We start from the raw sequence: 13618 nt of genomic DNA, 5'->3' as shown, positions 1-13618 counted from the left end.
TGGCCCAACTAAAGGAGCAAAATAAATCTCCACAAACTGACCCTAAGGAAACTGAGGGATAAGAATTACCTGACAAAAAATTCAAAAAAACGGTCATAAAGATGCTCAACGAGCTCAGGAAACAACGCATGAATAAAATGAGAATATCAATAGAGAGAGAAAAAAACATTAAAAAGAACCAAACAAAATTTGGAGCTGAAGAATACAATAACTAAATTGAAAAATTCACTACATGGGTTCAATAGCAGTCTCAATGAAGGAGAAGAAAGAAAGAAGGAACTCAAAGGCAAGTCATTTGAAATCATCCAGTGAGGGAAACAAAAAGAAAAACAATGAAGACGAAAGGACAAAGAAGAGTAAAGGCGGCATAAGGGACTTAGGTGACAGCATTGACCAGACCAATATATGCATTATGAAGTACTAGAAGGAGAAAAGAGAAAGGAGCAGAAAGCTTATTCAAAGAAACAATGGCGGAAAACTTCCCAAATCTGGGGAAAGAAAGGGACAGATTCAAAAAGTTCACTAGCATCTCAATGCGATCCAGCAAAAGCAGAGCTAGGAGGGAAGTTTACAGTGGTAAACGCCTACATTAAAGAAGAAGAACGATCTCAAACGACACCTAACAGAACTAGAAAAAGAACAAACAAAGCCCAAAGTCAGTAGAAGAAGGGAAATAATAAAAATTAGAGCAGAAATAAACAACATTGAAACAAAAAAGATGGTAGAAAGGATCAATGAAACAAAGAGTTGGTTCTTCAAAAAAATTAACAAAATCGATAAACCCTTAGCCAGACTCACCAAGAAAAAGAGAAGTCTCAAATAAATAAAATTAGAAATGAGAGAGGAGAAATCACAACAGATACTGAAGAAATACAAAGGATCATAAGAGAATACTATGAAAAACTATATGCCAACAAATTGAACAACCTAGAAGAAATGGACAAATTCCTAGACTCCTACAACCTCCCCAAACTGAATCAGAAAGAAATAGAGAATCTGAATAGACCAATCACAAGTAAAGAAATAGAAACAGTAATCAAAAACCTCCCCAAAAATAGGAGTCCAGGACCAGACGGCTTCTCTGGAGAATTCTACCAAACATTCAAAGAAGATTTAATACCTATCCTTCTCAAACTATTCCAGAAAATAGAGGAAGATGGAGCACTCCCTAACACATTCTATGAAGCCAACATCACCCTGATTCCCAAACCTGACAAGGACAACACAAAGAAGGAGAACTACAGGCCGATATCACTGATGAACATAGATGCAAAAATCCTCAACAAAATTTTGGCAAACCGAATACAGCAATACATCAAAAAGATTATACACCATGATCAAGTGGGATTTATACCAGGGACACAGGGATGGTTCAACATCCGCAAGTCAATCAACGTGATTCACTACATTACCAAAATGAGAAAGAAAAACCACATGATCATCTCAATAGATGCAGAGAAAGCATTTGACAAGATCCAACATCCATTTATGATAAAAACCCTCAATAAAATAGGTATAGAAGGAAAGTACCTCAACATAATAAAGGCCATATATGATAAACCCACAGCCAACATCATACTCAAAGGACAAAAACTGAAACCCATCCCTCTCAGAACAGGAACAAGACAAGGGTGCCCACTTTCACCACTCTTATTCAACATAGTACTGGAGGTGTTGGCCAGAGCAATTCAGCAGGAAAAAGAAATAAAAGGAATCCAAATAGGCAATGAAGAAGTAAAACTCTCGCTGTTTGCAGACGACATGATCTCATATACAGAAAACCCCAAAGAATCGATAGGAAAACTATTAGAAACAATCAACAGCTACAGCAAAGTTGCAGGGTATAAAATCAACATACATAAATCAGTAGCATTTCTATACGCTAATAAGGAACTAACAGAAAAAGATCTCAAGAACTCAATCCCATTCACAATCGCAACAAAAAGAATAAAATACCTTGGGATAAATTTAACCAAGGAAGTGAAACATCTATACAACGAAAAATACAAGACTTTCAAGAAAGAAATCGATGATGACATACAGAGATGGAAAGACATTCCATGCACATGGATTGGAAGAATAAACATAGTTAAAACGTCCATACTACCTAAAGCAATCTACAGATTCAACACTATCCCAATCAGAATCCCAATGACATTCTTTACAGAAATTGAACAAAGAATCCTAAAATTCATATGGGGCAACAAAAGACCCCGAACTGCTAAAGCAATCCTGAGAAGAAGAACAAAGCTGGAGGCATCACAATCCCTGACTTCAAAACATACTACAAAGCTACAGTAATCAAAACAGCATGGTACTGGTACAAAAACAGCTGCACACATCAAGGGAACAGAATTGAAAGCCCAGAAATAAAACCACACATCTATGGACAGCTAATCTTTGACAAAGGAGCTGAGGGCCTACAATGGAGAAAAGAAAGTCTCTTCAACAAATGGTGCTGGGAAAACTGGACAGCCACATGTAAAAGAATGAAAATCGACCATTCTTTTTCACCATTCACTAAAATAAACTCAAAATGGATCAAAGACCTAAAGATTAGGCCTGAAACAATAAGTCTTCTAGAAGAGAATATAGGCAGTACACTCTTTGACATCAGCTTCAAAAGAATCTTTTCGGACACCATAACCCCTCAGACAAGGGAAACAATAGAAAGAATAAACAAATGGGACTTAATCAGACTAAAGAGCTTCTTCAAGGCAAGGGAAAACAGGATTGAAACAAAAAAACAGCCCACTAATTGGGAAAAAATATTTACAAGTTATTTATCTGACAAAGGGTTAATCTCCATAATATATAAAGAACTCACACAGCTCAATAACAAAAAACCAAACAACCCAATCACAAAATGGGCAGGGGACATGAACAGACATTTCTCCAAAGAAGATATACGGATGGCCAATAGACACATGAAAAGATGCTCATCATCACTAATCATCAAGGAAATGCAAATCAAAACTACACTAAGATATCACCTTACACCTGTTAGAATGGCAAAAATATCCAAAACCAACAGCGACAAATGTTGGAGAGGCTGTGGAGTAAAAGGAACCCTCATACACTGTTGGTGGGAATGCAAACTGGTGCAGCCACTATGGAAAACAGTACGGAGATTTCTCAAAAAGTTAAAAATAGAAATACCTTATGACCCAGCCATCCCACTACTGGGTATCTATCCTAAGAACCTGAAATCAGCAATTCCAAAAGTCCCTTTCACCCCTATGTTCATCGCAGCACTATTCACAATAGTAAAGTCATGGAACCAATCTAAGTGCCTAGCAACTGATGATTGGATAAAGAAGATATGGTATGTATATACAATGGAATACTACTCAGCCATAAAAAAGGACAAAGTCGTCCCATTCACAACAACATGGATAGACCTTGAGTGTATTATGTTGAGTGAAATAAGGCAGACAGAGAAAGACGAACTCTGTATGACTCCACTCATAGGTGGTAGTTAACATATAGACAAAGAGAACTGATCGGTGGGTACCAGGGGAAAGTGGGGGTGGGGAGAAGGCACTAGGGGTTAAGTGGTGTACCTACAACATGACTAATAATGATGTACAACTGTAATTTCACAAGGTTGTTAACTATCATAATCTTAATTAAAAAAAAAAAGATCTCAAATAAACAACCTAACTTTATGCCTCAGGGAGCTACAATAAGAAGAACAAACTAAGCCCAAAGTTAGCAGAAGTAAATAATAAAGATTAGAGCAGAAATAAACAAAATAGAGAAAAGAAAAAAAAAAATCAAAGAAACAGAGTTGATTTTTTTTGAAAAGATCAGCAAAATTAACAAACCCTTAGCCAAGAAAGAGAGCAGATTCACATAAATAAAACCAGAAATGAAAGAGATATTACAAGTGATGTCACAGAAATAAGAAGGATCATAAAAGACTACTATGAACCATTATTCACCAACAAATCGGATGACCCCCTCACAAAAGGATAAATTTCTAGAAACATATAACCTACCAAGACCGAAATAGAAAATATGAACAGACCTATAACTAGTAAGGAGGTTGAATCAGTAATCAAAAACTTTCAACAAAAAAAAGTTCAGGACACAATGGCTTCATTGGAGAACTCTACAAAACATTTAAAGAATTAACACTAATCCTTCTCAAAGTCCTCCAAAACAACTGAAGAAGAGGGAACAGTTCTATACTCATTTATGAGACCAGCACTACTCTGATACCAAAGCCAAACAAAAACACTACAAGAAATATAGACCATATCCCTGACGAATATAGATGTAAAAAATCCTCAACAAAATACTAGCAAACCAAATTCAGCAGCACATTAAAAGGATCATAAACCATGACCAAATGGGATTTATTCCTGGACTTCAAGGATGGTCCAATACACAAAAACCAATCAATGTGCTATATCACATTAACAGAACACAGAGTAAAAACCACATGATCACACCTCAACAGACACAGAAAAAGTATTTGACCAAGTTCAACACCTTTTCATGATTAAAACACTCAACAAACTAGGCATAGAAGCAAATTATATCAATATAATAAAGTTCATATATGAAAAACCCACAGCTAATATCATATTCAACAGTGAAAAACTGAAAAGTCTTTCCTTGGAGATCAGGAACAAGGCAAGCATGTCCACTGTTGCCATCTCTATTCAATATGTAATACTGGAAGTCCTAGCTAGAGCAATTAGGTAAGAAAAGGAAATAAAGACATCCAGATTGGAAAGGAAGAAGTAAAATTATTTCTGTTCACAGAGGACATGATCTTATATATAGAAGACCCTGCAGATTCCACAAAAAATCCGTTAGAATTAAGCAAATTCAGCACAGTTACAGGGTCAAAAAAAAACATAGAAAAACCAGTTACATTTCTATACACAAAATCAACAATCAAAAAAGGAAATCAAGACAATTCTATTCACAATAGCATTAAAAAAAAGAAAATACTTAGGAACAAACCTTATTCAAGAGGTGAAAAACTTACACATTTAAAACTACAAACATTGCTAAAAGAAATTCAAGACACAAATAAATGGAAAGGCATCCCACGTTCACAGATTGGAAGGCTTAATATTGTTAAAATGTTCATACTACCTACCCAAAGCAATCTACAGATTTAATGCAATCCCCATAAAAATCCCAATGGCATTCCTTCAGAAATAGAAAAATCAATCCTAAAATTCCTATGGAACCTTCCAACTCTGAAGAGCAAAAACAATTTTGAGCAAGAAGAACAAAGCTGGAGGCCTCACATTTCCTGAATTCAAAACACATCACAAAGGTACAATAATTAAAACAGTATGGTACTGGGAAAAAGACAGACATACAGAGCAATGGAAAAAAACAGAGATATAAACTCACGCACATACAGTTAACTGATCTTCAACAAGGTGCTAAGAACACACAATGGGAAAAGGATAGTCTCTTCGACACATGGTATTGAGAAAAGTGGATTTTCACATGCAAGTGAATGAAACTGGACCCTTGTCTTACACTATACACAAACATCAACTCAAAAAAACTTAAACATAAGACCTGAAACTATAAAACTCCTAGAAGAAAACACAGGGAAAAAGCTTCATGACATTGGTCTTGAAAATTATTTTCTGGATATGACACCTAAAGCACAGGCAGGCAACAAAAGCAATAACAGACAAGTAGGACTACCTGAAACTAAAGAGTTTCTGCCCAGCAAAGGAAACAATCAACAGAGTGAAAAACCAACCTACAGAATATTTGCAAATCATGTATCTGATAAGGGCTAATATCCAAAATAAATAAGGAACTCCTAAAACTCAATAACAAAAAAAATCAAATAACCTGACTTAAAAATAGGCAAAGAACTTGAATAAACATTTCTCCTAAGAAGATATACAAATGTCTGATAGGTATATGAAAAGATGCTCACCATCACTAATCATCAGAGAAATGCAAATCAAAACCATAGGGAGATATCACCTTACACCTGTTAGAATGGCTATTATCAAAAAACAAAACAAAAAACAAAAAAGCATTTTTGAGGACGTGGAGAAAAGAGAATCCTTGTAAACTACTTTTTGGAATGTAAAACGGTGCAGCCGCTATGGAAACTAGTAGGGAGGTTCCTCAAAAAAGTAAAAATAGAACTGTCATATGATCCAGCAATCCCACTTCTGGGTATTTATCCAAGAGTACTGAAAACAGGATCTAAGAGATATCTGCACTCTGTTCACTGCAGTATTATTCACAATAGCCAAGAAGTGGAAACAACCTAAATGTCCATCAATGGATCAATGGATAAAGAAAATGTGATACACACACACACACACACACACACACACACAGAGGAATATCAGTCAGCCTTAAAAAAGAAGTAAATCCTGTTACATGTGACAATGTAGATGAACCTTGAGGACATTACGCTAAGTGAATTAACCAGTCACAGAAGGACAAATACTGCATGATTCCATTTCTGTGAGGTATCTACTGTAGTCAAACTCACGGAAGCAGAAAGTGGAATGGTGGTGGCCAGGGACTTGGAGGAGGGGGAAGTGGGGAGTTGCTGCGCAACGGGTACAGAGATTCAGTCACAGAGGGTGAAAAAGTTCTAGAGATCTGCTGTACAATGATGCACATATAGCTGACAATACAGTACTGTATACTTAAAAATTTATTATTAGGGTAGATCTCATGTTATGTGTTTTTCACTACAATAAAAAAAGGGAAATGAAGTTTGTATGACATGACTTGTTCACGATGAACCCACGCCAACACCTTAGGATCAGTATTTCCATTTGCAAGTATCCGTATCTTTATGGAAATGGACTGACATCAAGCTCCCCACGTTTTTCAAAATTCACTTTCCTCTTTCTGAAGTCAGAATGACACTTGTCCATCTTAACCTTCCAGTATCTTTCCTTTCACCTAGAATTTCCTAAAGATTATTTATAGTGGTTTAGAAAATTCACCTGCAAGTTCTCTCAGTACCCTGAGATGAAATTAACCCAGGGCAGAAGATTTGAAATAACTGACAATGGTCAGATGCTTACTTGCTATCTTACATGCTACTTACCTTTCTCAATTTCTCTCACCAATGTTCGTACCCTTTCCAAATTAACGTGCATTCTCTCATAGAGAATGTTCCAAAACAAACTTTAGTAATTTCACTTTCTCTATCTTGCTAACATTATACCAAACAGCAAATCCAAGTTTCTTTTTTCTTTTTTTTTTGAGGGAAGATTAGCCCTGACCTAACATTTGCCCCTAATCCTCCTCTTTTTGCTGAGGAAGATTGGCCCTGAGCTAACATCCATGCCCCATCTTCCTCTACTTTATATGTGGGACTCCTGCCACAGCATGGCTTGACAAGCAGTGCGCAGGTCCACACCCAGGATCCAAACTGGTGAACCCCAGGGCCGCCAAAGCAGAATGTGTGAACTTAACCTAACTGCTGCACCACCAGGCCAGCCCCCCAAGCTTTTAAGAGTACAATTAAAGTAATCAAATGCATGGTACTTTTGATATAAGTTGTAACAATTTATATAAACTTTAAAAATATAGCTATTAAAATTTTAATTTCAGTGCTTACTTTTAAATATGCAGCTGCCTCTTGGACAGAAAGTGTTCTCTGACTAGAACTGCCACATTCGTGATCTCCTGGAAAAATCAGCATATTATTAATTTTGAATCAGTACTATGTTAAACAGAACAAATATGATTAATCAAAATATCTTAGAAATTACACAATTATAGGTTATATTATTAGAATCAGTAAAGAAAGATGAACAATATTATTTATATTTTCCAGAAAAAAATTCCAGTAAGTAATATAAACAAACACATATCTTTACATAAACCACCACCTTTAAGTGCATTTCATTCTAGGTGGGAATATATCTTCCTCTTATATTCCCAACTGAATTGTTAGCCAGGGTAGAACACGTCACACTGATGCCTATGCCTAGCTCTTGGCACACAGAAGGCCCTCCACAGATGTATTATTATTCGAGGGGGAAAATTCATTATGCTAACTTATACATCTATTACTAAAGCTAATAATTCAAGTGTTCAAATAAGTTTGAAGCAAAATGTGCATTTTCAGAGTATAACTAAGCCTATATTTAGCAAGGGGTGCACATGCTTTAAAAATTATTGTAACACAGATCAACAGGGAAATTAGTAGCTACCAGCTATGATCTGGTTTCACAAAGGGATGTGCTACATACAAAAGTTTGGAAAATTACATTTTCCTTTTCTTGTAGCTATTTATAAGAAAAAAATTCACAGCCTTTTCTTTCAGGCCATCTGTGGTTATTAGAGATCAATTATCCTTATACTAAACTACAATTGTAAGTTTTTCCTGCCCTGTTTCTTTCAACTAGTTTTTTAAAAAAACTTTAACATGAAACTACAAGTTAAATTCTTGACTAATTTTTCCATCATAAAAGCAACCACGTTCCATTTATCAATTTTGTTCAAGTAGACAGATTTTAATGGTCATGGTTGTAAAAAGAGAAGAAATACCTATTAGATGAACAAGTCAGTCTTCAAACTTTATAATGCATCCTCAGAATCAGATTCCATAGATCTACAGCAGAGGTCGGCTAACGACAGCCAATACAGCAAATCTGGCCTACCCCTGCTTTTTATAAATGAAGTTTATTGGAACACAGACACACTCGTTCATTTATGTATTATCTATGGCTACTTTCATGCTATAACGGCAGAACTGAGTAGTTGTGACAGAGGCAGTCTAGCCTGCAAAGCCTAAAAACTTTACTATCTGGTCCCTTCACAGAAAAAAGTTTGCTGACCCCTGCTCTAGAAGAAGGAAGCTTTATCTTTAAAAGCACCCCAGATTACGCTGATCTAGCACACTTCATACTATAGAGAAAGCTGTAGAAGCTTGTGGTAGCAACATCAGGAATTCCTAACTAGAGTATATACTTAACCTATTTCTGGGTGTTACAGTATACCAAATAAATGTTATTAGCTTGCAGTGTACGAATATCACGGTGTGTCAGACAATGCAAAGAAGGATTTTAGTGATATACACAGAATTATGAGCCTAAAAAAATCCTGACCATAAAGACCCAAAGAAAAAAATCAAAGACTGGTGAGAGGATGGGAACTGTCAGGATCCTAACTGCCTCCATCAACCAGAGAAGTTCACGTTTACCTACCAGGCTTCCACCAATGATCTGGTTTCTATAAAAGGATCTGCTACATACAAAAGTTTGGAAAACTACATTTTTTCTTTTCTTGTAACTGTTTCTAAGAAGAGGATCCAAAGTCTTTTCTTTCAGATTATTTGTGAAATAAGAATATCTAAAAAATGTTAAAAAGTAATAAACAGATAAACTGCTACTACAGCTTATATATGCTAAACTTGACACCAATTCACCTATAGTATTCTAACTGCAGATATGTTGATACCTGAGAGCGCTCAAAGACTTACTAAGAGCAGAATATGAGGAAAATGCAATGAATCAGGAGAAAAAATTCTAGAATATATTTGCTTTATCCAAGGAAATCACACCTATACAACTACCAAAGGAAAATCTGTGCTTTTATATTAACCTAGGATTTTAGCTAATACATTGCTTACCCAATTCAACTGATATTTAAGCTTTCAGAATTTTTTGTTACTATTAATGCAATAAAGAAATTTGACTGACTTCAGAATCACATTATATAATACAACATATACCTATAATTCATCCAATACATAAGGCAGGCAGGAAAAAGGCCCTGACTAAATATATGTATAAAAATAAAAATCCACTCATATAGATAATAAAAACTTCTAAAGAGAAAATACTCCACAAACTAAGACCGCACTTGGGGAAAACTATTTCTACTAATATAGCATGCTATGTGTGCAAATTAATTTTAAAACATTTTTACAGACTATTAACATTAAAACATTACCTGCAAGCTGTGCCAATCGATCATGAAGCTTGTATAAAGTGTTCATCATAAGATTTTTTTTACTTTCCTAAAATTGAAAGAAATTATTATAAAATATCCAATTGCAAGAAAAAATACGTAGCAAATAATAATGTTATTCAAAAAGAAAAACAGTAAATGAATTTAAAATCATAGAAGCTACATAATCTGAAAGACAAATTCATATTTAAACAGGGGCTACCATCTTTTAAAGAAACTTCAATCTAAGAATCTAAATTAGCACTCTAAATATTTTACTTTCTTGAGGAAGATCAGGAAATTGGCACTAAAGTTAGTACTAAAAACAGTCTCAGATACAACCAACTCCCTCATCCACCAAAGCGATGGCTCCTCATCCCTCCACAACAGTGCACGCTTACGTGCTGTTCTCAGGAGACTGTTTCCTTCAAGACTGCCCTTCATGATGTGTCTTAATCTGACTCAACTGCTTAGTAATAAGGGAATGAGTACTCACACTTTGATTTTTCCCTCAACCATTCCTAGGCTCCCAAAGTGGCCCTGTATAAATTTATGAACCATTAAAGGGAAACAAACATTTAATGAATATCTGCTAAGAGTTAAGAACTGTTCTCAGCCAATCGAGAGACCCAGTGAACAAGATGGCTCCTGTTCTCAAGGGCAAAAAACATATTAAGTGTTATGTTACAGCTGCAAACAAAATATAGCATAAATACAGAACAGGGAGGGGGGGAAGGAGATCCATTTATGGAAGAGAGAATATTTGAGCTGGGCTGCACAGGAAGAGTAGAATTGAGCATTCCAGGCAGAAGGAACAGCATGAGCAAAGAAAGGTATGAAGGCATAAACGCACTGGTTCTATTTCCTACATAACCAGTAGATAGTGCGACTCAACAAACTACTGGAAAAGTAGTTTGGGATCAACTGCTAGAGAGCCCTAGATACTGAGAAAAAGAGTTTGACTTCATTCTGCAAGTTTCAGAAGAGGAAAGTAAGAGAAACTGTGCATCGGGAATATTACTCTGACCATATGAAAGGAGACCAGAGAGGAGACTACTGAAATGTCTAAGCACCCTGCCAAGTAATCTAAAGCAATGAGACCCCAAGTGAAGAGCAATCAAATTAAAAGGGACCAACAGAAGCAATGGGGGAGGGCAGAAAAGGAAAGGGGGTAATTATAGCTTATCGCACTATGTGAAATAAGCTCATGATTCACAAGGTGCCTGTGTCTTTATTATTTCCTTTCTTTCTCAAGTGTCTAACAAAACAGGATTACTGGATGAATATGACGAGGAGCAAATTCAGACAGAATATAAAAAGCAGGGAAAGTAACACTTATTGCCCAACAACACGTAACCTCACCCATTTATATTTTCATGTTGTACGTTCAGGGACAGAAGAGACAAATTTGCACACTATGGGTGGCATGCTTTTGTCAACCAGCTTTAATCAGTGACAGTAGGAAGAAGAAAACTCATGAAAGGCTCTTCAATCCTACCAGCAGTCTCCAGTTTGAAGCGAGATGGTTGACATAGACAAGTGACATTCCTTCAGCTGATTACTTGCCTTCCAACCCTTCTGCTTCTTTTCTCCCCAACTCTATCTCAACCAGATTCTGAATCAAGCCAGTTCTTATCTTCTCATAAGCTTAAAAATCCAAACTGCAAAAATCATACATCAAAAAGTAACCGCAGGGGCTAAAATCCAGGATTCTGAAAGCTACGCATTTGTGATACATTAAACCACAAAATAGTTTCTAATAAATACGTTTAATATCATAGGATGAGAAGGAGTTCCAATGATAGTGTAGCTTATGGACTTGATACAGAAAACCAAGGTAAACCTAATTAAGCTCTGGTATTAAAGTAACTGAGAGTTTGAAGTTTGTTTCCTCCTTTATCTGGAAAAGAGACAATTTCCTTTTTGTCTTATATGTCCTGATCATGCCCATGCCCACTCCCCTTTCAAATCCAAAAATTTGACACCTGTCCTCTGTGATTACAACTTTAATGAATATCAGAGGCCTGGGAATAAACTTCATCTTTTGACTCACAGATACTAACACTGGAGTAGATGAAGAAATAACAAAACCTAATTAGATGTAACTAGATCTCATACTGAATAAGATAACATACAAAATGTTACATTCTCATACAAAGAATTTAAGCATCCAAAAGGCTCATTAATTTTTCAAGAATTATTTTTCCTATGGTAACTTATTCAAAATGACCATTTATATATACTACAAGGGTCTCAAGTGCCACCCAAAGGATCAACTAAATAATGATCTAAATAGGTTTTATGGAATATGTTCCTAATGTGAACAAATCAATTTTGAGAAAGAAGCAGAAAGGCTTTGGTTCAATTATCTTTAAGAACAGTATGCTAAACTACAAGTAAATCTGAAAAGCATGTAAATCAAATGTAAAAGTTACTTTCCTACAGAAACACACTGGCTATTTATAGTCTCATTACAACCTTCTTTCAGTCTGACTGCTTTTCAGATTGTCTCCTAACATTCAGCTTGAAATGTTTCTAACTACTGGCTTCCATAATCACCCTAAAAAACAAGTTAAACATCTACAAATAAATCCATATTAAAAGTCAGCTATCAAGTAACCTTTCATTAAACAAAAATAATTTTATAATTTAAAATAGCTACCTTCTAACTGTCTGTTTTGGTAAAGTCCAGACTTTTACTAACACATCTAGCATTTTCTGATGGAAAAGTTTTCATTCTTGGGGGAAAAAATCAAAACTGTAGGGTGACTCTGTCAAATTTCTCATATACTGTCACCTTTATATATTTCCCTCTTCTATCCTCAGCCAAGTTTTTCCTCAAGGATATTTTCACTTGAAATTTTCAATTTCAATTATCATGTCTCCGATTAAATGATAATAATGGACTTTAAACACTTAGCATTGTGCCCGGTACAGAATAAGCACCTAATGTAGGTGAACTGCCATTATCTTCATTACAATCATTGCTATTATTCAGAGGTTCAGAACTTCAGTTTCTCCCATGGGAAAAATTATACAGAAGAAAATAAAGCCTTTTTTTCCCCCAATGTTCAGGAGTATATTATACAAATTTAAATTATAATGCCAGGAACTGGCCCAGTGGCATAGTGGTTAAATTCACATGCTCCACTATGGCAGCCTGGGGTTCACCAGTTCGGATCCTGGGTGCGGACCTACACACTGCTCATCAAGCCATACTGTGGTGGCATCTCACAGAGAAGAACTAGAAGGACCAACAACTAGGATATATAACTATGTACTGGGGCTTTGGGGAGGGGGGAAAAAAAAAGAGCAAGACTGGCAAAAGATGTTAGCTCAAGGCCAATCTTCCTCACCAAAAAGCAGACCTTTTAAAAATACATTAAATTATAATGCCAGCAGCAGTGTTATACTTACTATTCTGATAGTATCATATTATAACTTTTTAAAAAACAAATATCACTGCAATAGAATATTACTAAAAATAATCATTAGAAAGTGCCACTTTCTGACAATCTAAAGTAATATTCTGTGGATCTGACTACACATCCTTCAGCACAGTAAATAATGTTTTCTATATAGGTCTATATTACTGTCAGTTCCCATAATAAAAAAATTAACAACTAATTGTGTATTATAAGCTCAAATATCTTAATCTTTGAAGTGCCTATAATGATGGTAAGTGAAAAATATT

General features: G+C 35.6%; 1 protein-coding gene across 2 annotated transcripts in view; it reads right to left on the bottom strand.

Moving 5' to 3' along the window:
• The window catches only part of LEMD3 (LEM domain containing 3), a 68307-nt gene that overhangs the window by 23638 nt on the left and 31051 nt on the right, over positions 1-13618 (bottom strand). For both annotated transcript variants that reach the window (XM_070494329.1, XM_014838589.3), the window contains exons 3-4: positions 9928-9994; positions 7586-7653 (exon numbers count right to left, since the gene is read on the bottom strand). In XM_070494329.1, the coding sequence (XP_070350430.1) occupies positions 7586-7653; positions 9928-9994 (135 nt within the window). The remainder of the gene's footprint in view (positions 1-7585; positions 7654-9927; positions 9995-13618) is intronic.

Source organism: Equus asinus, chromosome 22 (assembly GCF_041296235.1).
Source record: "Equus asinus isolate D_3611 breed Donkey chromosome 22, EquAss-T2T_v2, whole genome shotgun sequence".
Taxonomy (NCBI): Eukaryota; Metazoa; Chordata; class Mammalia; order Perissodactyla; family Equidae; genus Equus; species Equus asinus.
Note: the sequence above shows the minus strand (reverse complement) of the source record. Positions and strands in the feature narration are given on the sequence as shown.